Genomic DNA, 25,610 nt, shown 5'->3' on the forward strand with positions numbered 1-25,610 from the left:
AGGGAAAACAAAACATTTCAAAAATGTTAAGTACAAGAAGAGAAGCATACAAGTACAAAGAAAATCAACAAAGTAACCAGGGATCTCACACATCACTCTTGAAATGGAAACTTCAGATCTATTTGCATTCCTTATGTTAGAAGTGACTTGAATACAATTATGTTGCAAATTTCAGCATTGGCTCTAGTTCCAATACAATTTGGATGCAATGCTGAAAGTGAAATTTATCATACATGATGAGTCACATTTACCACTTTGAAATAATCTGGACGTTGGAAGACCAGAATGTATAGCTCAGCAAGTTTGAAAACAGAACTTCTTTCAAGGTCATTGTGATGTATCACATGCAGACTACGTAGAAAAAGAAGTTCAGTTTAATATCTTCCTTGTTAAAACTGAAATTTGCAATCTAACAGTATTGGTTCTTAGTCAACTGCTGCTATATCCTAGTAGTGGCATCTCTCTGCTATCCCACTTCATGCTATAGTAACCTAAAACTCACACACACAGAAAACTATATGTCACACTTTACAGAAGGGAAGGCATCAAACGTGGTGAGAAAGTTCATTCTTATGTCTTTTCCATTGTACTATAACATTGAACAGCACTGCCACTGGAAACAGACCAAGATATCAAATAGAAAATTCTGATGGTAAAGGATTAAAAATTGCATCCTGCTTCATGGCAACAATATAACAACTTCAAGTGGAAGTTGTGTGTCCCCAACTAATAGTTAATTTTTTGTAGTCCTATCTGAATTTAAGAATAAAAAATACTATGAAAAAATCATAAATAACTTGTATTTTATCCAACAAAATACTAAGAACAGGAAACTGAATGCAGCAATGCCATTCTTAAAAGCTTGAAGGTATAATTTATATACACAAATGTACATGTTTAATGTATATATTTTGATACACACACAACTGTTGTTATTCCCACAATCAAGATAGTAAACATATTCATTATCTCCAAAAATTACACTGAGGACTTGTGTGTGTGTGTGTGTGTGTTTGGCAATAAGAGCACTTTAAATCCAGCAAGAACAAAACTGTACCAGGGAAAATTTTAGCCACAGATTTTTTTTTAGGACAAATAAAAACCAAAACATAAAAATATGAAATAAATCAACAGTATTATTAAACACAGTATGTGATAAAGCAGATCTCTAGATCTTATTCACCTCACATAACTGAACCTTTATACAAACTATTTCCATTACAATAATTGATACAGGGGCTGGCATTGCAGTACAGCAAGTGAAGCTCCTGTCTGTGACACTGTCATTCCATATCAGAGTGCCAGTTTAAGTTTCAGTTGCTCTGTTTCAGACCCATATGCCTACTAACGCATCTAGCAAGTAGCAGAGGATGGCCCAAGAACTTGGCCCCCCATGGGAGAGTTGATGGAGTTCCAGGCACCTGGCTTCCACCTGGCTCAGCAGAATGGTTGCTGATGACTAGATGAAGTGGACATCCTTGGCATGGAATTTTGTCAAATGCTTTTTTGCTGCTTTAATTGACATGTCCATGTAGGCTTTCTCTTTCATTCTGTTAATATGCTATATTATTGATATTTGTTGCATCTTGAAACACTCTTGTGTTCAAAGGAAAAATCTTGTTTGATTATGGCATGCAATTGTTTTTTATATATCTCGGGATTCATTATGCTAACGTTTTGCTAATAAGTCTGTCTCAGCTTATATAAAGGCTATGCATCCATATTTTCACTCTACTGTTTTTTTTTTTAATGGGTTTGGTATTGGGGTAGACCTGGCACCACAGGATTATAATACAAATGTTCCTCCTCTTCAACTTTCTGAAAGAGCTTGAAAAAGAATGGTATTTATTCTTGTTTAATTGTTCAGTAGAATACACCACTGTTATCATCCACCTTGGTTTTTCTTTGTTGGAAGTTTTCTGGTTAACTAATCAATCTTTTTATCAGCAATAGATCTACTTAGATTATTTATTTATTTCTATGATTCAGTTTTACTAGGTTATACATGTTTAGGAATTTTTAAAATTCCATCTAGGATGTCCAATTTGTTGGTATAAACTTGTTCGTAGTATTCTCTTGTAATGATTTTTACTTTTCTAATACTAGTAGTGTTCCCTCTTTTATCTCTGGTTTTAGATGTTTGGGATTTTTTTTAGTCACTCTAACTAAAGGTTTTTTAATTTTATGGATTTTTTTCACAGAACCAACCCTTGGTTTTGTTGATATTCTGTATTATTTTCTATTCTTTTGTTTTCCACTTAGACCACACTTTTACTTTTACTATAGAATATTGGAATCATCCACAAATGTAAATGGACTAGTATAATGAATCTTACTGTGCCTATTCTATGTGATTTTTTTTAAAGATTTATTTTATTTTTTATTGGAAAGGCGGATATACAGAGAGGAGAGACAGAGAGGAAGATCTTCCATCCGATGATTCACTCCCCAAGTGACTGCAATGGCCAATGCTATGCCGATCCGAAGCCAGGAGCCTCTTCTGGGTCTCCCACACGGGTGCAGGGTCCCAAAGCTTTGGGCCGTCCTGGACTGCTTTCCTGGGCCACAGCCAGGGAGCTGGAAGGGAAGCGGCGCTACCGGGATAGAACCAGCGCCCATATGGGATCCCGGGCGTGCAAGGCGAGGACCTTAACCACTGCGCCATCGCACCGGGCCCTCTATGTGTGTATTTTTATATACAAACAAAAACGAACAAATTCCACATGGAGAGAAAAATGTGAAATTTGTTTTTCTGTGTCTAGATTATTATTTAAATGACTTAACTTTTATCAAAAATAGTTTTGTGTCCTAAAATATTATATATTTTGTAGAACATTTCAGGTCCCCTTCTATATTGCATAATCTGATATTGATTACAATATTTTGTCTTAGTGTCTATTCTCTTTGCACATTGTAAAAATTGACTCATTTGGCTGTAAGTCTGAGTGGCTGCAAGTTCATGAAACCAGGAAAGGTGGTGCTGTTCCTGGCCAGACTTTACTTGGGATGCAAAGCCGTGAGAGTGAATGACATCAATGATGGCACCTCGGCCTGCCCCTACTGCCACATGCTGGTGGTCAGCATCTACCGCTGTCCCCACAAAATGACAGCTGCCATGGGTAAGAAGAAGATCACCAAGCACTCCAAGATAAGTCATTTGTGAAGGTTTATAACTACAACCACCTCAAGTCCACCAGATATCCTATGGACATTCCCTCGGGCAAAGCTGTGGTCAACAGGTTGTCTTCAGAGACCCTGCTCTGAAATGTGAGGCCCAGTGGGACGCCAAGATCAAGTTTGAGAAAATGTACAAGACCGGCAAAAACAAGTGGTTCTTCCAGTAGCTGTGGTTTTACGTATTTTTGTTCCATTTATTAAAGATTTTTTAAATGAGTTATTTGTTTTCTTAATGAGCTTTTTACTTCTTTATATATTTTGGATACAAATATCTGATTTATTATTTCCAAATATTTTCTACAATTTTGTAAGCTCTTTCTCTTTCTCTCTCTCTCTCTCTTTGTTGTTTGTGCTTCGGGTATAATGGCTAAGATACCATTCATTATCTAACCCAGGGTCATGGGGATTCAGTCATTTTTTTTCTTCTAAGATCTTCATTATTTTAGCTGTTACATTCAGCTCAGTTACCCATTTTTAGTTAATTTTTGTATCTGGCATGACGTTGAAGTCCAAGTTCACTGTTTTATATGTAGCAAGTCACTTCTCTCAGCATTACTTGTTGAAAAGACTGTTCATTTCCTTTTTAATTGTCTTGGTACCATTGCTGAATATAAACTGATACAAAATGTATAAGCTTATTTTGGACCCTATTCCACTGATATATATGCCTTTCTTATGCCATGATCATAACGTTTGAAGTTTTGAAATCTAGAAGAGTGAGTACTCGTAATATATTCTTTTCAATATTTCTTTGGCTCTATTTGAGCCCTAGTAGTTTTGTAGAAATTCTAGGGTGTGCTTTCTAATTTCACTAAAAGTATATCCAGGATTGTAGTAACTGCAATGTCTTAGTCTCTTAATTTGAAATCTAGTGATGATACAGAAGAATTTTAAGTGTCATATCAACTTCATGTATAAAGATTCAGGGCACAAATTTCTGCCTACTGCCTCAGTTTCTAAGATTTTTAGTATACTGTATTAGTCATTTTCGATCTTTTACCATTATTGCTGTTTCTTAACAGTGCAATAACTACAGAAATTTATTGCATATTTGTCATTTAATGACCCAGACAATTTGATCTACTTTAACAACCTGAGTTCACTTTTTGCTTGCTTTCATTTCACTCTGTTTAACCACAAGGAACTCAACTGTGTTACTTAAACATGTGAGGTATGTCCCCCAGCACAGGGTTTTTGCACAACTCACTTCCTTAATTAAGCAAAGACATCATCCTCAACTTTCATTGGAGGAACTCTCCTTTACCAATTCATTCCAATGTGTAACAGTTCTCAGCAAACCCTATCACCAAGCATTTGCTTCAAATTTTCATGAGTTTTATCACAATAATCCTATTAGATGACAAGACTCCAAATGAATATGAAAAATGGAATGAATTAAGTTGACTACGGTGCAAAATTTTTTGAAATCCACACACTGATTATCATAAGATACATTTTTCATAAAATTTTGAAGGTTCCTCCTATGTCACTTTGATAAGATAAATGTCCCATGCAGGTAGAGAATTTGTTTCCTGAATGTTCCATCTGCACTACCTAAAATAATGCTCAGGACACGATACCATTCAATATTTTCAAATGAATAGAAAATGAGTGTCAAATTCACTTAGATAAAATTTTTAAACTTCTGATAAAGTACACAGCAAGCAATGCTCTAATACATATAACTGACTTGAAGAAAGTATTTGCAACATAAATAACAGCCAGTGGATGCATCATCACTATGTGTCACTAGTGGGTTTTGACACATCACTAGGTTATAAACAAGCAATCACGTCTTAAGAAAGGGTGACAAAGAGAATGGATAACTTATACAACAAGTACAAGCACAAGAATCCCAATTAGAATCAGAAAAGTGCAAATATAAAAAAGATCTATTTGATTCTAAATTCTAAAGTTGATTAACACTCAATATTTATCAAATGAAAAGCAGATAGGAAAGTCTTATGCTATAATTTTCCATAAAAATTGATTTATTTAATAAGAAAATTTGTTAGTAAGAATCAGTATTAAAAGGCACATATTTGCTGTATTCCAGCAATTCAACACTGAATTTATTCCACAGCAGCATTTAGTCAAAATTCATAAGATAAGTTTATATAAGAATCATCAGTGTTACATATCTCTAATTGTGCAGCTATGAAAACATATTCAGTATTAATAGTAGATTAAATTATGGTAAATCAACGAAAGTGCACTAAACAATTATAAAACATGAGGCCCATGTCTATGAGCTGATATTTGTCAAGATTTCCTAAGCGATGAAAGCCAGCTAAGAGAATGTACAATGTGATTTTATGTATGTAAAAATACAAAAAGACGTATAAATTCAGAAGATGCAGCATCTTTTCATGCATGAGCAACTGAGGAAAACTTTTCCAAGTTTGTCTATAACATGCTTGTTATTTCAAGATGTATTCAAATATATCAGTGATTTTGAAAGTAATAAAAATGAGCCTTAAAATTGATGAAATATATGCATGCATTAGCAAATTCTTTCTGGAAAAGGACATGCTAAACTGCTAAAAGTGTTCACTCTAGGAATTAAGAACTGGAAATTTGGGGTTTGAGAACATGTAGAAAGTTTATTTCTCATTTTACATCTTTCTATTCTGGTTGTATTTTAAAATTGCATTCACCTGTTACCCATTATTTTTAAAATAAATTTAAAAAGATAATAACTTAAATGCACGTATACTATGATCCAGCAATTTCACATTTTGAAAATCTGCCCAGTATAAATGTGCATTAATAGACATATTGTAAAATGCCAAAGAAAGTTGCTTAAGATAAGAGCAAAGAAGGAAAAAAGATAGAAGTTACAAAGCAAGGTACAGGATAGCATATACATTGAACCCTTATATTTATCATACATAGAGAAAACAAAATGTATATGTACACACATATGTATGATAAGCAACTAGAAATTTCCTTTAGAGTGTTCTTCAGTAAATTCTTATTTCAGTGGGATCTTCACTGATACCATGCAAATTGAATGCTGCTAATCCTTTTCTAATATTTCTAAGTCCTGTAGATATGATTAAGGAAGCTTTTCTTTTCCCTTCATGGAACTAAGCAGTTTTCAATTAATTCTTGTATTGTGGAAAATAAATAAATAAATGCTCTTGTTTTGAGTGATTCAAAAGCAAATTCTAAATTTGATTACAGTAGAAAGGCAACTAAACTTTTTACATTGACTAGAAGTATAAAAAGAATATGTAATGCTGTTGAGAAAATTCAAATATTTTCTCAGACATTCAAATAAGGATACTTCTATGCTGGTGTTGTGAGAGAACATTACACTGCCATTTGCAGTGCTGACATTCCATCCTAGAATTTTAGCTACTCTGCTTTAAATCCAGCTCATTGTTAATGCACCTGGGAAAGCACCAGAGAATGGTTCAAATGCTTGGACCCCTGCAACACAGTTGGGAGACTTGGATGAAATCCTGGCTGTTGGCTTCAACCTGGCCCAGTGACCACTGTTGTGAGAATTTGGGGAGGAAAACAGTAGAATAACGATCTCTCTCTCCCTCCCCTTCTTTCGATTTCTCTCCCTCTCTCTTTCTTTCCCTCTTGTCTCTGCTGCTAATCATTTCTAATAAATATCTCGAGAGTATTATCATGCTTTCATTTATATCTTAAGTTACTTCGCATATAAATCTTTCCAAATCAGTAAAAATGTTAACACAAAGATCAACAACTCTGTCATCAAAAAGGGAAAGCCAAAGTCAGGCAGCAATATGTCTAGTTTATTGAAACACACTCAGGTTACTATTGAAGCAACATGAAGAGACCAGAGTTTTTCCACCCTTTTCATTGCACTGGCCCCAAGCTGCATGGAGGGATAAAAATCCAACCTAAAAAAAAAGTATGTCATTCTACAACTTGTCAAATGAAGAATTAGCAAGGAGCACAGTGTTAACAAACAAACAAACAAAATCTCATTTGCTCAAGACATATGCCTGGAGTACGATTACCTTTGGGCCAGGAAGACCTGGAAAACCAATGCCTGAAACACCAGGATCACCCTTTTCTCCTTTCTGCCCAGGTGATCCTGGGGATCCAGGTTGACCAGGAACTCCAGGAGGTCCGGGGGGCCCTTCCACACCTTGAGGACCTGTTGAAAGTTTCACGTGTAATATTTAATAAGATATTCTATACTCATTATGTACCTAAGATGCCTATGAACCGCTCCTCTCCCCCCCAAAAAAGATTAAAACTTTCCCTACAAACTATGAGCCACATACTATATAATAATGTGCTTCACAGCCAAGATTATATAAAACTTATTTTTAACAGAGGTTTAAATGAAAGAAGTATAATTTGTGTATTCAAGCTTTTTTTAGGTTTCTAAAACTCCTCCCACCAATTCTCACTTTATATATTTGTGTAACAAGAGAACTCTGTCCACTGATTATCTTAGATACTATCTCAGATTTTGCCAATAGCCTCTTCACTGACCCCCCCCCAAAAAAAAGATAATGCACCATCACTTTCCATTAAGGATATTGAATATGTGGGATTGTTCAGTGGCTTGGGCTAATGGTGAAGCTTCAGTTTCAGATGCCCACATTCGATACTGGAGTGCCTAGGTTCAAGTGTTGGTCCCTGATTCCAGTTTCCTATGAGATAGCTAGTGATGGCTAAAATTGCTGGGCAATTGATACCCAGGTAGATGACCTAGACTGAGTTCCAAGCTCCAAGCTTTGGCCTGTCCCCAGCTCCTGCAAATGCAGATGTTTATGACATGAACCAGCAAACATGAACTCTGCTTGCCTCTAAAATAAGACAACAGATATTTGGGAGACTTTCATCACTACTCACCTGGGAAACCCATATCACCTAAGTTTCCTTTAAGTCCAGGTGGTCCTGTAAGTCCTGGTTGCCCAGGAAGGCCAGGGTTACCCTTGGGACCTGAAAAGTCAAATTGCTAATATCAGGACTAGTGGGCAATTGGAATGAGCAGTAATTAAAGTTGCCAGCATGGGACTGGGTGCAATAAGTAGTAAAGATTAAAGTTGACAACTATAATTTGGCATTAAACAGTCAAGAAATATCTAAGAAATCTCTGTGGGAACATATTACAATATAAACATGTGGAAATAGAAGTCTCCTAATACAACTTCATAAGAGAATTTTCAGAGCACCCTGTCCTAAAGCAATTCAAATCATTTGAAGACTCATTTGTTCTATGTGTATAACTACCTTGGCTCTGTTTTCAAGATCTATCCAACATAATAAATCTGTTTTTAAGAGATTCAGAAAGGGTTTCTTACATAGATTCTGGGTATCTGCGACAAGGAAGAAGAAAGGTGATTAACTGTCCCTATATAGCCCTACTACATATTAGATCCACAGAGCTACAAGTTGATGAAGAGGTACTGGGCAGATACCTCAAATAACCATGGTTGTTCTGTTGGCACATACTTCCTAGATGATTGGTACTTGAATTTTGTGGTGTCACCTAAGTATTTTTCAAGAGTCAGAGGATTATCTCAATGAGTGTTTCCCCCTCTTTTCTTTCACATCAACTTCTGACTTGATGGAGAAAATGCAGAAGTGAGTGAAAGAGGTGGGTCTCAGGACGGGGCGTCTCATGCCTGGATCCCGGACAGCCGCCATGTGCACGTGCTGAGCTGTTTCCCAGGCCTGCTGGGTTCCGGGGGCTGCTTCCTTCGGGGTGAGTAGACCAAGGGAGGAGGCCTCCGGGACTGGGCAGGTCCGGGACCCACCCGCCGCCTTCATGGGGTGGTGAATGGGATTTGGGAGGGGCGCGACCTTGGGCCTGGGTTATTTAAACCTCCAGCAGCCTTCCGGCAGCTGGTGGGTCTCAGGACGGGGCATCTCATGCCTGGATCCCGGACAGCTGCCATGTGCACGTGCTGAGCTGTTTCCCGGGTGGGCAGTGCGCCATTTGGTGCCAGGCTCTGCCTGCTGGCCGCCCGGCCAGGGAGCTCTGGGGATTTGGTTCTTTGAGTCGCTGCTTAATTAACTCCAGGTTGAACCCATTGTGCTTCTTGGACCTGAAACAGGCAGTAACTCTTCCTTAGCAAAACTTTTAATCACTAATAATGTTGAGCACCAAATACCAGTCATGCAGAAGCTATGGCTTGGGGCTTGTCCTGCAAAAGTAGCTCCAACAGCTGGCTAATGTGTCAACTGGTAATGGAACAGAGTAGATCAGGCACGACTGAGCAAACCTTAGCCAACAAGTAAAACTAGAAACCAGGAGGGAGCAGAGGTCATGCCGAGCTAGGCTCTTGTATCTACTGGTCTGTGGGAGCCAGGGACGCTAAGCCACAGTGTCTAAGGCAGCGTTCGGGACAGGGGAGGGGCTGTGCCAAGCTGAGTCAGAGCATCCATTGGCAGCCAAGTGATCTATGGCTGGGAACAGACCCGGTTGGGGAGCAAAGGGGACAACCCTAGCTGGGCTGAGGTTCCCACCAAGAGGCAAGTGGCCTGGAAGGGGGGCTGCGTTCTGATCTGGAAACAGTTGTAGTCTCCCTTGGCACAAGTGTGGACTGGGATTGGATGCACTGAACCGGGTCAGATCCCGACTCCCCCGGTGTTCTGGAGGACCAGGGCAGATGTGGGATGGACTAGGCAGGGTCTCAAACCCCTACTGAGCCATGTGTGAGCCATATGTGGGTATGGACAAACCATGGCTAGGCTGGAACATCCAACAGCAAGAACCAGATTGGGTGGAAGGCCAGTCAGGAAAAGCCACAGTTCCTGCTATGACAGGAGGTGGACTGACTAGGGTTGGCTCATGGACCCACTGGTAAGGGTGAAACCTGGCATTGGGAGAGGTTCTGATGGAGGAGCCTGGGCAACTCCTCTGGCAGGACACAGACCCGGCAGGTCAGCGCAAGAAACATGATAGGAAACAGCCCAGAAAAGGCCATGGAAAGCTACCCACTGGCATACAATTGGCAGACGTGGGGGCAAGACCAGGCTGAATCTGTCCATGTCATCCACTGGCAAATCCAGGCACCAGTGTGGGTCGACCCAGGTTCGGTCGCAACAAAGACTAGTGCACATTATGGAATGCCGAGGTGAGGTTGCCTGTACCGGAAGGGACCGCAGCGCCCAACCAGCCTGAGAACAAGAAAGGAAGTGGGCAGAGCCAGCAGGGGAATAAGGGAGGGTTCCTTTGCAGGACAGCTACTTCTGCAGGACAGCATAGGCTGGGATGGGGGCAGACCAGACTAGGCAGAGCTACCACACCTGTGCGCCTCATGTTGACTAGATCAGGGAAAAGCCGGGCTGGGCGGATTATTCCTACTGGTACAAACAAAATTAAAGTGGGCGAGGGTTGTTTGGGCTTAGCCACAGCATCAGCTGGAATCTGGGAGTGGGAGAGGCCTGGGAGGGAAATAGTGGGCTCATCCCTCTTGGGTTACCACTTCCACAGGAGGACATAAAACTAAGATAGCGGCTGGGGTGGAATGGGATGTGGGACAGACTGGATTACTGCTACACTTACTGGCAAACCAGGGTAGGGGATGGGCCTGGTGGGGGTTATTGTGGGTCGCTCCAACTAGGCTGCAGCTCCCACTGGTTTATGTGAGGGCCAAGTATGTGCTGGGCAGAAGCAGGCTGGACTGCAACACCCATTGGTTCCAGTGGAAGTCGGGAGTGAAAACAGAACCAACCCAGCAATTGCAACCACCAGCTGATTGGAGCGATGGACGGTGCCAGGCCCTGTACTTGTTAGCACATACAAGAAGTTTCTTTGGAGATCTTCCTAATCTAAATGCTGGACTCAGAACCCTAATGAAGAAAAGAGAGAAGACAGAACAGGTCAACCAACCATCTCAGCTATGATGGACTATGTCAATCAGTGGATTTTTCAAAGCCCTCATAGTGCTTGGAGTGGCAAGATTGACAGCAATTCATAACTGTGGCAATATCAAAACCACTTGAGCAAGAACCTCAGAGCATGCCCTACATCCGGGACCTGGGGAGGGTGGGAAATTGGGTGGGCCTTCTCCCTTAATACCCCCCTTTAAACATGAAGGTAACAATATGGAAAACATACTAGTATTATCCACTTTCCTGTAGCCCTTGAACCTTCTTACCCTAATTAACTATGTAAAGAATGTCAAAATAAAATTTTATATAAAAAAAACAAAACAAACAAACAAAAAAAAGAAGGGAGTGAAAGAGAGGGAGAATTTTTCTCCTCAACTATGTTAAGTCAATGTGTTGTGGAGTAAAGAAGAAATACTTGACTTGCAGGAACTAGTTGCTCTTTATTTCTTCAGGGGAGAAACGAACATGTTAATTAAGCAGCCAGAAGTGATCAGGAATACAAAAATATTGACTGTAAGAGTCATTGGTGCTATAATATGCTACCAGTGGAGGTTGTAAAGCTTTCGCATGTGAAGTTTTACAAAGTAGAATCAGCAACCATCTGCTTTTATGTGGTTTAATGACTGACTTGTCTGAAGAGGGAAAAAAAATGCTGGAATAGGTAAATTCTTCAGATGTATACCAAATAGTAGTCCTTCTATGTGTTTTCTAATGTGTTGCCATGTATATGAAAAAACATAGTCCCGACTTGGGTCATACTTATGATTCTGTATATACTCTGATGCCACAAATAGAAGAAACTGCCTGAGTAAAGCAGAAGAGTGCATAAATTGTCACTGCACACTGAGGCAAATAACAGCATCTTTGGTCAAAGATGGACTCTAGGTCAGTACCTACCCAACCATATTATTCCTGCCAAATCCCAAATATTAAGAAATAATATAAACATATAATCATTTTCCAAAAGTTCAGCGCAGGTGTCAATTTGTAGGATTCTATAATACCTACCTGGAGATCCTGGTAATCCAGGCTGTCCACTCAGTCCAGGTTGCCCTGGGTCACCAGGCAGACCCGGGTAACCTTTTGGCCCTGAAATTCCAGGAATACCTTCGGAGGATGAAGAAAAGAGACAGTTAGGCTGATATCACCACCATGAGATGAGTCTGCCAGAGCAAGCTGCTTTGAACTATAAAATGAGAAAGAAAAACTAGCACTATTCCGATATAACATGAACGATTAGTGAGGACTGCTATTCAAAGCCTCCTTTTTTTTTTTTTTTTTTTTACCACCAAGAAAAGCGGAGTACTCAAATACAGTGCCTTCCTCTTTGGGCCTCAGAGTTTTACACTGTAAAATGAAGAAATTGAGACTTGTGATCTCCACACTGTTTCTAAGAATACCCTTAGTAACTCCAAAGTAGAGGCTAATTATAATCTACTGCTCCTATTATGCTGAAAGTGTCATTGGAAGATGAAACAAGACTTACAAAGGGAAAGCAAAGAAAGACATTTCATTTCAACAAAATTAGGTAGATTGGAGATATAACAAGATGGCTATTGGCTAAGAAGCTCTAGCTATGACCTTTCCACATAGACAGCAATTTGAACAACTGGTCATGCAGCAAGTCATCTTCATAGGAGCTACAGAAGTCAGATGAGAGACCACAGTGATCTTTCATAACATGATGATAAGTCACAATGAATAAAGTGTGGAGGAAAGAACAGCTTGTAACACACTCCTTACAGTTCCAAGTAGCACAGAGGGAAGGAAGGAAGGAAGGAAGGAAGGAAGGAAGGAAGGAAGGAAGGAAGGAAGGAAGGAAGGAAAGGAAGGAAAGGAAGGAAAGGAAAGAAGGGGAAAGGAAGGAAGGAATGAGAAGAGAGGAAGAAAGAAAGAAGAGGGGGAGAGATGTCTCCTGCTTGGAGGAGGAAAATGGAAGTGAGTTCCAATGTCTGCCAAGCCCACTGTGATACAGTCAGTCAGACAAAATCCTACTCCCAGGCTCAGCCCCAATGACTGAGTATTAAAGTCAGGTAAATCTCTGTTATCACTCTGACAATCACCAGATGAGAGCTGAAGAAGAGAACAATCACGGTGGAGTAGTAAGGTAGAAGAAAGAGCTGAGGATTTTCCACTGAAACTCAAAGCTGGAAGGTAGGGATAGCAAGGAACCACAGGACTGTATTGTGGCTCAGTGCCATGCTGGCCAAGGTAATCACTGAAAAGGGCCTAACAGTACTAGTTTCCAGGCCAGTGACAAGATATATCCTCTGAACCTGCCATGATGCAAAGTGGAGTTTTGTGGTCAAAACTAACAATGGATAAAGATGAATGTAAGGATTGATTTCTGCTTATCCACATTTTTTCCTGTTTCATTAGGAAGATGCTATACTTCTATTAAAGGAATTTTTTTTTAATTTAAAGAAATATGTTACACATTACACCTTGGTTGCTTCTAATAAAGTAAATGCAACATCACAGTTGTTCACTAGACTTTCAACAATTTTCTTCAAAGCTGAGCTGGTTGTTCATAGTCAAATATTTGTTTATTCTTCCAAGTTAGAATAACAGAGAACTACATTTAAAATCTAAGTATGATATGGCTATCAAGACACTGTTGTACAATGATGTACCATTTATTCGGAACTGGTTTCAAGGGTAAAAAAAAATCTAAAAAGGATTTCCAAATTTTCTGAATCCTCAAATGTGCTTTCCACATGATTTATGACAATAATGTCTTTTTTCTTTTTTTATTTTTTTAACCACATCCTATACCACTTCTGTAAGGCTTGAATATGACTGCCTGAATCTATTAAAACCATATAGCTTGTGAGAGATAAACTATATAAACACTCAAGCAAATACGGATTCGTGAAACAATATAATCAAGCATGACCAAATTTTGATACACCTAAATCATTTTTGTTGGCGAATCCTATATCACAAAAATGTTATTTTTAAAAATTAAACTTTAGATACACTATGAAAATATTCCTGAATAGATGAATTCACTCACCTGGTAAGCCAGGTTCCCCCTTCTCTCCTTTTGAGCCCAGCAGATTTGGATCTACTGGTCCAGGAGGTCCTGGAAGGCCAGGCTCTCCTTTGCTGCCCTTTTCTCCTGCTGGGCCAGGAAGTCCTGGCTGACCGTGTAAACCATCATCCCCTACAATCAACACATGCGGAAAAGGCACAACAGATCAACTTTATCCACCCAAGATTAAAATAAGTGATGATTACACATTTTATGTGGTTTGGCTGCTAGCCACTCAAAATATTAATGCAGCCTAGTCATGGTATATTAGTTAGTTGAGTATATACATATTTTAAATCCAGATACTAATTCTTTCTTCTGCAAGTCTTTGGAAATTATAGACTGGGTGTAAGAAAAGAATCAGAGGCTAAATCCTCCTCCTGCATGTGTGAGGATCCCATATGTGTGCCAGTTCAAGTCCTGACTGCTCCTCTTCCCATCCAGTTCCCTTCCTGTGCTCTGGGAAAGCAGGAGAAGACGACACAAAGCCTTGCGACCCTGCATCCACTTAGGAGACCTGGAAGGAGCTCCTGGCTCCTTCAGCTTGGCTTGGCTATGGCCATTGCGGCCACCTGGGGAATGAAGCAGGGAAAGGAAAATCTTCCTCTCTGTCTCACCTCTCTGTAAATCTGACTTACAACTGAAAAAAAAAAAAACTTTAAACAATGAAAAAATAATGGATCAAAGCTGATCCATATTTTTGCCATTTTGAGCTAAGTATTTACACTACATGGCATCTAAACAAAGCATCCCACAAAATTGAAGACAATACCACACAGAAATAAGACACAAACAAACATTGCTCATTCTAAAGTAGCTAAACAAAAGTGACTGTATTGATATCAGGTGATGTTTAATTTTCTCTCTCATACACAAAATTGAATATTACCTTTAAGACCAGGATTGCCACTTCTTCCAGGAATTCCCAGAGGTCCTGGTGGGCCTGGAGGTCCCATCATACCCATCTCACCTTTGGCACCTTTGAACAACACCAGTAATTAACTTTTGCCTTTCTGGGACTTTGGAAAGATGAAAGTATTGTTTTAAGATGTCTGGAAGACACTGTGAAGTTGAACTCCTTTTCTGTTGCCTATAATCTTAGTGCTGACTATTGCTAGTATCCATGAATAAAAATGATTCACTGTGGTAAAATAGTATCCAAAGATGTCCCTCACCAATGGACCCCATTTCCTAGTATATATGCCCTTGTACAGGCTCTTCCTCTTAATTTTGGTTGAGTCTGTGTCTTTATCCTCCTAATTGACACTGTGTGACTTCCATGGCTAAATAATAAGACTGTTTCGACTTCTTACCATGGTTCCTCAAATACTTGCACCTGACTTTGGGGATTCTTTCTTTAAAGCCAGCTGCCATGAAAGAAAGCTTCTACTCAGATACAACCATAATATGAAGCCTCCAAACCATGTGAAGAGGCAACAGGTATGATGAGTTAAAATTTCAATGAAGACTAGGTGATGGAAAAGTACTGTCTTGGAAGTAGCTCCCTAAGCCCTACCTCTGTACATTTTAATTCCTTGCCCATATAATCCTGAGCAAAATCAGAAGGCTGATTTAAACCATTATGTCTTGGGGCTGTTCATCATAGATATACCTAGAATACCCACAGAGAATAAAATATAGGGCAAATCTTAATATGGGTTTCTTACAAAGACATTGAACACTCTTCATTAAGGGGGAGAATCAATAGAGAAAACTACAAGTCCTATTGGCTTTAATTTCCTGAAAACAAAATCAGAGAAAACATTAAACAAATTACCTGGAAATCCAGTGGCACCTGCTTTTCCTGGGAGCCCTGGTGGCCCTGGAGGTCCCACAGGACCAGGTGTTCCTGGGACCCCCGGATTGCCTCTCTCACCGGGAGGTCCTGGCATATCAAACCCAGGAGGTCCCGGATCTCCCTTCTCTCCTGGTATTCCATGTAAGCCTAGTAAATAAACATCATTATTAGCAAACATTGAAGCAGTTTAAAAAGACATATCTGGGGGATTTGTATTGTGGCAGAGTAGGTTCAATGGTGGCTTGGCAACAACTGAATTCCGTATCATAGGGCAGATTTCAGTCCCTGTTACTCTGCTTCCATTCCAGCTTCTTGCTAATGTACCTAGGAATGCAACGGAACATGGCCCAAATCCTTTGGTCCCTACCATGCATGCAATAGACCAGGACGTGGTTCCTAGCACCTGACTCCAGCCTGGTTCAGACCTGGCTGTTTGAGGCACCAGGGCAGTCACTCAAGAGATGGGCAGTGGGTCTGTCTCCTCTCTCTGTCTCTCCCCCTCTCTCTATCACTCTGCCTTTTAAATACATACATACATAAATTCATTGTAAAAATGCATTTCATATTTTTTCTAGCAAACAAATGATAGAACCCTGTGTGTACAGCATGAATTACAAATACCTAAAATTTAGCTTCAGGATTTTCAAGCATACGTCTCTAACACAATATTTCTCAAACTATTTCTGGTGAAAGATCACTTTTTCTTAGTTCTGGGTTATTCACTGAGAATTTTTTTAAATGCAAAATATAACTGAAATGTTTAAAATGAAACACCAAGACATAAAAATCTAATTTTTGTTATTATATCACAAATAAAGTAATACTATTAAATTACTGGTAAACTTTCCAAATGCTTATTCTGAATATGTTTTAGTCCCATTGCAGACTTGCAGCATTTATGCAGTTGTATTTGCATATATTTAAATATATTAAAACATGTTTTAATATATTATGATACATAGTTATATGATCTGTAAAAATGGTTAATTACAAAATAAGTCAGTTACATGGACTTTATTTTATTTGGGTTTTGTTTTGAATATTTTAATAAATATTAGTATTAATCTTTGCTATAAATTTTTGTTCATTATTTCAACCAGGATTTTTTCTCAACTAGGACTTTAGAGGAAAAAAAAAAAGGGTCACTACAAAAATACTTAAACCTTGGGCCAGCGCGAAAGCCTAGCGGCTAAAGTCCTTGCCTCGCAAATGCCAGGATCCCATATGGGCACCAGTTCTAATCCCAGCAACCCTGCTTCCCATCCAGCTCCCTGCTTGTGGTCTAGGAAAGCAGTTGAGGACGACCCAAAGCCTTGGGGCCCTGCACCCGTGTGGGAGACCCGGAGGAAGCTCCAGGCCCCTGGCTTCGGATTGGCTCAACTCCAGGCACAGCGGGTGCTTGGGGAGTGAATCAGCTGAGGAAAGATCTCACACTCTATTTGAATTTTCAATAAAAAAATACTTAACCCTGGTAAATTTCTGTAAGACTCAAAAAAACAAGGTAGTTTAAAAATAATAAATTTATGAGAAAAGAATTACACTGGAAACATCTTGCGGGTTCACACTCCAGTACCCATCAGCGAAAAGGCTTCAGACAGTCCCTTCCCAGAGATTGTTCTCATTTGCTGAATAGGGATCAGGCCAGACCTGACTGGGAAGAGGGATACTGGAGTTTTAGTCAGATGATCACTACAAGAGCCCCTACAATAGTAAGCTCTAATTTTATGGTTGAAGTTTCATAGGTGACTATTTGTATTTCAAGCGCAATTTGATGCAATCGTCCAACTAAAGCTGATAAATTTCAGTTTACCGAATAGAGAATTTCACTTATTTGACACAGAGGTGGTGGATCCAATATTGCATTTTAGAGTAAATTGCTGTAAAATGGGAGTGACTTTTTTTTTATTATGATAACTGCAAGGTATGATGAGATGCCAAATTATGAGCACAATTATAACCATATGGATCACTATGTATTATTATAGCCAAAGTAGCTTTATAAGTACTGAAATTTAAATGCAAATAAATGAGCTTTTGAAATATGCTTTAAGACAGTGGTTCCACAAATAACAATAACAAAATAAAATGAAGTGAAATCTGCAGACATCTTGCTTGTTTTATTGTTAAAGGTTTAGACTTTTGAGAAAAAACTAGTACTAAGTATATCTGAAGTTCAAGTGTTTCAGGAGCAGCAACCCAGCAAGATCCAGGATAAACAAAGTAAATATAAAATTAACAGTTTTGCTTAATCTCTTTACTCTCTAATAGCATGTCTTCAGATAGATAGGGGTATGTGGACATTCTAAATTTATTTGACAGCAAAATAGAACCATTGAATGGAAAAAGTGGGGAATGCTAAAAAATATGGATCATCTGTGACAAGCTCTCCACCCAACCCTGTTGCTCAAGGATTTATTAGCCCCACTAAAAAGTTATAAAACTACATTATTTTTCCCCTTTGTCTAGAAGAATGCCTTTATTTATATGGATTTTTTACAGTGGTTGTAGTTTATTTTAATTCAGATTTGTGGTGATAATTTTTTTTTAGTTGATTCAACCACACACTTTTCTCAAAACTGAGCAAGCATTACGATGTATTTGGCTCAGGGTAAGATATGGTATGTAGTTATGAAATAAAATATATTCAAATTATATTTAAGACTCACTAAAGGAATCATCTTCTAAGTGGTGGCCAAATCAAATACCAAGAATAAACAACCTATGTTTCTTCCTGGCTTAGTAGATCATGGAATGAAAAGCATTTTGCTTCTGATGTCTCAATAATAATGTTTAATTTCCCTGCTCATGAATGGAGAATTGATATTCAGTGAGATCTTAATTTGCAAACAGGAGTTAAACTACACAGTCTGCCATGGAAAAGACAAAGATGAATAGTAAAAGCTTAGTAAGAGCAGAAAACTGGAGTCAAAAGGAAAGTCTAAAACGCATATTGTAAACATTGCACAGTGGAGAGAAAAAATACAGAATATTTCTATTAAGTTTTCCATTGCAAATGAAAGCTTCTCATAGAAAAACACTGATAAAATTTTAATCATGTACTACAAGTTACGTCTACCAAGACATTATTAATAGTCTTGCTGATCACAGCATTATTACAACATTTCAAAAATTTCATTTATTTGTATGAAATCCAGATTGAGAGAGTAAGAGTGCGAAAGGGGAATTTTCTACCTGCTGTTTCACTCCCCAAATGGTTGCAATGGCCAGTACTGAGCTGCTCCTGTGCAGGTTTTCTGGGGCCCAAGAGAACATTCCATTGCTTTTCACAGGTTATTTGCAGGAATTAGAAGTGGCACAGCCAGGATATGAACTAACTCCCATATGGGATGCTGGCGTCACAAGTATTATTTTTTTATACCACAGCACAAACCCCAATGTATAAAATTTTTGAGATGGATTGGAGTAATAGTCTGTTTTTTTATTTAAATACATTTTATACTAAAAATGAGGACACGTGGTTGGTATCAAACACAAAATATGGTTAAAAAAAGTAATTGCAATCTAAGAAAATGTCTATTTTGAGAGTACATTTAATGCTTTTTCATGGTAGTTACTATTAACTTCATTTATTTGCTGAATCCTATTAGCGGAAATCTTGAATCCTATGCAAAGCATAAATCTACAGGAGAAAGAAGTAAGGCTGAATTCAGCAACATTAGTTTTTCCCGTGCTCATCCTATTTAGAATTTATAAATCAATATATCTGTATATACTCTGTGGTCACAGAGACAGAGAGCAATAGATAAATAAAATATTACAGAGTGTCACATTTAAAACAATCACAAAGCATTTTATAAACATCTGTATTTTAGAGTGATATTAGCATATCTATGTTTTATTCAGATTGATATTAATGTTGGTCTATTTTTATTCTCACTCTGCTGTGATTAATGAATTTGAAATGCTCCAGATTTGAAAACCTCCAAACTAAGAGAAAACAAAATACATCTGAAATGATAAATTCACTTTATTCATCTACGTGAAACAATACTGGACAGATCAAAAATATTCTTTTCCTCAAGACCCTTTTGCTACACTACCTGAACTGAATGGTTTCTTTTGAGTAATGAAGCAGCCATTTTATAACAATCCATTGGCAAGACTTTTCTGACTATCCAATAGAAATATGAAAAGAAACAATACAAAACGATTGCTAATTTAAAAAGGGAAAAGGGTGGGGAGAACTACTTTATTCTTAGAGAGACAGACAGACAGACAGCGACTAGAATGCCTAAAACATTTATTTACAAAACATTTTTGCTGATTCTTAACTCTAGTTTTCATGGGGTAAGACTCCCAATGAAACTATTAAATATATCTTTACAATAGAATGCTGGAAATCCTACCATTTTCTATACCTATAATATCATCATTCACTTAAATGCAAAATGATGGGCTTGTAGCTGTTGCTATTATACTAGTATAACAATGCAGGGGAAAGAGTGGGGTGGGAGAAAAATGTGCCTATGAAACTGTTGCATGAAAAATAATTTTTAGAATACCTGGAGAAAAAGACATGTTAAGAATTTCCACAGAGATATAATTTAATGCCATGCAGCTACTTAGATCTGTAATGATCACACTAGACATTTAGGTTTATGCTGCCAAAAACCATGACTACTGCACCAATTCTGCGTCGAAGATAGAACGCTGCAACTGTTAAATTGCTACTACTACAACCGTGAATTCTGAGATGAACAGAGAGGGGGATATATCAGGATGTAATAGCTTTTATGTTGTGGTCTGTACTTTCTTGCTTTCAGAAAACTAAGCATTTGGATACATTCCCTATCAAAGTCTATCTTCTGGATTACCTTTAGAGGTAACACTTTGTTAATGAAGTAACCAATTTAAATTTCAAGCACACAGAATGCATATTTCCTCTATGCTTACCAGGTTGACCTACTGGTCCAGGAATTCCTGGTGGTCCTGGTGGTCCCTGAACACCTGTTCCTGGAAGCCCAGGAGGTCCCACTGGCCCAGGTTGTCCATTTGGTCCAACATCACCTTTTAGAGATAAATAAATTTCAGATATTAGAAACAGCAGCTGAACTACTAGTCCTCAGATATGACAAATCTCATGTTAAAATGCATATCATATTAAAGAGTAATTTCAAAAATTGGCTTTCATTCATCATGACAGCTACACATAAGTACTCAAAACAACACACACAGTATTTATCAATAGTCTTATTTTAACACAGACTGAGCACTCAACTTTAGTCCATAAATCAACCTTACAAAAGAGAACAAATGATTGCAAACCACACATTTTTCTACATGTAACTAATCTCAGGCACATATGTATCTACTAGTTTAAAATCTATTTTCAAATTACCTTCCTTTTTTACAGAGTCAGGGTCATGGCTTATAAACATGTACATGCCTTTCATATCACCAATAAAACCTACCTTTGACATTAGAAGTTTTATCATTTCTTCTTCATCTACATCACTTTTTCTTCTTTATTTAAAATTCAATTCTTCCACTTACATATTAATACAAAATTTTCATTTTAACACACATTTCCTAATATTAAGCATCTTTGTATGCGTATTAGCCATTCAGATCTTTTATTCAGTGAAGTATCTACTCAAATCATTTGATCATTGTTACAACCACATTTCCTATAATTCAGGCAATTTTTTAAATTTAAAAGAATTTCTTTTCATTTTATTTTAAATGCAGAGAAACAGAGAACATGACACTGAGAGATCTTCCACGTTTTTTAATATCTGAAGAGTTTCTAATATATTGTGGTTAAAAACAGTTTGTCAGATATGGAATATGAAAGAACATTTTAATGATGCCCAATTTGACAAGATTTTTTTTTCTAAAATACAATGCATTATTCTTTTGGTGTTTTATCTAACAGCTTGCGTCTATCCTATGGCAGCAAAGATTTCATCCTACACTTCTGTCTAAACTATCTTGATTTTCAGATGTCACATTTGCCTGTATTCTGTGGATATAAATCAGCGATATTACCCTGTTTTTTTTAATTAAAAAAATTATTTATTTTTATTGGAACTTCAGATATACAGAGAGAAGACAAAGAGAGGAAGATCTTGAATCTGCTGATATACTCCCCAAGTGGCTGCAATGGCCAAAGCTGAACCAATCTGAAGTCAGGAGTCAGGAGTTTTTTTCCTGGTCTCCCATGTGGGTGCAGGGTCCCAAGGCTATGGGCTGTCCTCAACTGCTTTCCCAGGCCACAAGAAGGGAGCTGGATGGGAAGTAGAGTGGCCAGGATTAGAACCGGCACCCAAATGAGATTCCAGTGTGTGCAAGGTGAGGACTTTAGGCACTAGACTACCACTCTGGGCCCTATTACCCCGTTTATATATTGAGTTTTCAATATTTTGTTCATGGTTGTTAAATCTGTGTTCATGAGATATATTGATTGACACCTTACTGTCCTTTTAATGTCTTTGTTTGATTTTTGTAACAGAGTCATACTGGTCTCATAAAACAAATGGACAATAGTTCATTCACATCTGTTTGGGGGTAAGATAATATGCAGAATTAATATTATTGCCTTGAATGTTTGTTAGAATTTACCAGTGATGTGTATGATCCTGTAGTTTTCTTTTCCAGTAGCTTTTTATCTATGAACTTAAAAAAAAATAGGTGTGTGGACTATACACTTTTCAGTAAATTTCAGTTGTTTATTTCTTTGAAGAGATTGATTCTTTACTTTGAAGCAATAAAATATGGGGACAGATTGTTACTTGTTTTATTTTTTTGTTAACATGTCAATAAAATTAGTCTGTAATGACGTCTTCTCCTTTACACACATTGTTAATATCTGTGTCTTTTTTTTAGTCATTCTGACAAGATGTATATAAATGTTATTGATTTTTTGAAGAACATCATCTGACTTCAGAGAATTATTTAAGATTTATTTATTTACTTATTTATTTCTTTGAAGGGTAGGGGAGAATGAGCTTCCATTTGCTGGTTCTTTCCCTCCCAAAATACGTGCAAAAGCCAGGGCTGGGACAGACCAAAAGCAGGAGATGGGAACTCCATCTGAGTCTCCTACATGGTTGGCAGGGGACTTGAGCACTTAAATCGTCATTTGCTGCCTCCCAGGCACATTAGCATGGAGCTGGGTCAGAAACAGAGCAGCAAAGACTCCAACTGACATTCTGTATGGGATGCCTATGTCGTAAGTAGCTGTTTAACCTGCATACCCGAAAGTCTGCTCTAGATTCGGAGAATTTTTCTAATATATTTAAACTGTAAATTTAATTGATGTTCTTATGCTGTATACTTTTAATTTGCTTGCTACGTTTCCCAAAGTATGTACATAACTAAGGTTTTCATTTCTTGTTACCAGCGTTTAATATTTATCTTTGAATCATGTTTTTATCTGTATTTTAATTTTTTATTTTCATTTATATTCCAAAAACTATCTAATTTTTCTGACCATTTCCCTTTTGAACCATTTGTTATTCAGAAATATTTTGGTTATTTTCCACACATGTTGTCATGATACCTTTTTTGTGTGTTTTTCTTATTCATTCAATATGGTAAGAGGACTTCCTATGCAATTTCATTGTTCTAAATTTGCCAAGATTCACTTTACTACCCAGATTATGGTTTATCTTGGTAGGTGTTTCATGAACACTTGAAAAGATTGTGTTTTCTGTTCTTAATGGGTGAAATATTCTGAGTGTCAATACTGAGCAGTTATATTGATCAGGAATTTCATACATTGCCCGTCTATAATAAGTATGTATGCTGCCATGTGTTCTTCTAAACGAGTTCATACTTTCCTAGGCAAATTAGCTGGGAGTTGTATCTGAAGTGGAGCAGCTAGGATTTGAACTAGTGCTCATATGGGATGCTGACACTATAGGCAGCAGCTTAACCCATTATGCCATCACATCAGCCCTTTGTTAAGTTTCTTTTCTTCTTTCTTCTTCTTCTTCTTCTTCTTCTTTTTAAATACAGAATGGTGTTGGGTTTGGCCATATGTTTAGTTTGCATTTATTGAAGTAAAATAATTTGTGAGGGTACACTCATAAATTGCCATATCGGATGGTGGGGTAGAAATTCACTAGAAATGGATATGAAAGTAATTTGTAGAATGATATCATGATAGAGTTTTGGATTATGCAGGTGTTGTAACTGTAAATTCTCCAACAAAATGTACCCCTCAAATTTGTGCATATCATTTAATATGAATTTGATATAAAAAGAAGAAATACATGACTATGGTATCTTAGCTATGGAATGCATGCTGAAATATTTAGGGAAAATCAGGGTGTTATTGTAAAGTATTTTCAAATGTATTGAAAAAAAGGTAAATGGGTGGACAAGGATGGACAGATGAGCAGATATATGACAGTGTGTAGAATAAAATGTGATAGCGGAATATCAATATTGTGTATATTGTATGCACTGTGACTTTTTCTATGCTGTAAATTTTAAATAAAAATTAAATTTTATTTAAATTTTATGTTAATTTACTTTGAATTTAAATTTTATTTAATATTTTAAAATAAAATGGCAGGGAGACAAAATATTAATTTACAAAATCTAGGAGATAGATACACATTATTTTACTTCTTATTCTATTTTTTCTATGTATGTGAAAACTAGCAAAATAAGCTATATTTCTTAAAGTATACCAAGACACATACTTTCATCAGATCAGCAAAAATATCAGTCCATCAGTGCACAAATAACAAGTCTTTAGCGGAAATCAGCATACTCGTATTGCTGGTAAAAATGTAAAGTGATATAAATGGAGAGGACTCTGACAACCTCTAGGAATGAACCTTTTCTTTAGTTCAAAAATATTTTCATTGTTCTAGTACTATATTTGCATACATCTAAAGTCATATATATATTAAATATTATTCACTGTGCAGTTATTTCTAATAAGAAGAATGTTGGCAAAAATTAATTCTAGCAACTACCAGCTCACGACATAAAATATGGTATATTTCTGTAATTCAATACTACCAGGCTTTTATCTTTTTTTCCCCCACAGTTATAACATTCCATTAGGTAATGATATCAACACATGGCAGGTAAAAAATAATAACAACAGCAAAGAATACAAAGGGAAAAAGAAAAATTTTAAAAACCAAGCAAATAGAAAAGCAAAAACCTACTGTTCTTTGGGAGTATAAACAAAGGCACCACACAATAATCATATCTCAGAATGTCACTATAAGTAGGCTTATATTCAGTGAAGAAATGGGGAAAGGACATGAAGAGTTATTTTTGAAGGGATGAAATTCAAATGGCCAACAGACATGAAAAACAAAATGCTCAGGTTCACTAGCCATCAGGGAAATGGAAATATAAATCCCAATGAGGATTTTCCCCACGCCAGTTATAATGACTATCATACAGAAGTCAGAAAACAATAAATGCTGGTGAGGCTGTGGGACAGAAGGTATCCTGCTCCACTGCTGGTGGGAATGCAAACCAGTGGAACCATTATGGTAGTCAGTATGGAGATTCTTGAGATACCTCAAAGTAGATCTAACACATGACTCAGCCATTGAACTCCTGGGAATTTCATCAAATGAAATTAAATCAGTATATGAGGGTTGTGTGTAGCTTTATGCTTATAGCAGCTCAATTCACTATAACTAAGACAAGAAATCAACACACATACCAGTTAATGGATGACTCAATGAAGTATGGTATAAGCTCACTATGAAATACTACTCAGCCTAAAAAAAGAAATTTTTCTTTTGCAACTAAATGAGTCCAACTGGA

The 25,610-nt window shown here is 37.5% G+C and overlaps 1 protein-coding gene and 1 pseudogene across 2 annotated transcripts in view; one reads left to right on the forward strand and one right to left on the reverse strand.

Moving 5' to 3' along the window:
* The window catches only part of COL4A5 (collagen type IV alpha 5 chain), a 185,485-nt gene that overhangs the window by 37,665 nt on the left and 122,210 nt on the right, over positions 1 to 25,610 (reverse strand). For both annotated transcript variants that reach the window (XM_040999806.1, XM_040999805.1), the window contains exons 30-36: positions 20,760 to 20,873; positions 15,825 to 15,992; positions 14,937 to 15,026; positions 14,030 to 14,179; positions 12,022 to 12,120; positions 8,023 to 8,112; positions 7,176 to 7,315 (exon numbers count right to left, since the gene is read on the reverse strand). In XM_040999806.1, coding sequence (XP_040855740.1) covers positions 7,176 to 7,315; positions 8,023 to 8,112; positions 12,022 to 12,120; positions 14,030 to 14,179; positions 14,937 to 15,026; positions 15,825 to 15,992; positions 20,760 to 20,873 — 851 coding nt within the window. The remainder of the gene's footprint in view (positions 1 to 7,175; positions 7,316 to 8,022; positions 8,113 to 12,021; positions 12,121 to 14,029; positions 14,180 to 14,936; positions 15,027 to 15,824; positions 15,993 to 20,759; positions 20,874 to 25,610) is intronic.
* Positions 2,960 to 3,344, forward strand: LOC121169270 (annotated as a pseudogene).

Source organism: Ochotona curzoniae, unplaced genomic scaffold (assembly GCF_017591425.1).
Source record: "Ochotona curzoniae isolate NIBS_2020 unplaced genomic scaffold, NIBS_Ocur_1.0 scaffold_1852, whole genome shotgun sequence".
NCBI lineage: Eukaryota > Metazoa > Chordata > Mammalia > Lagomorpha > Ochotonidae > Ochotona > Ochotona curzoniae.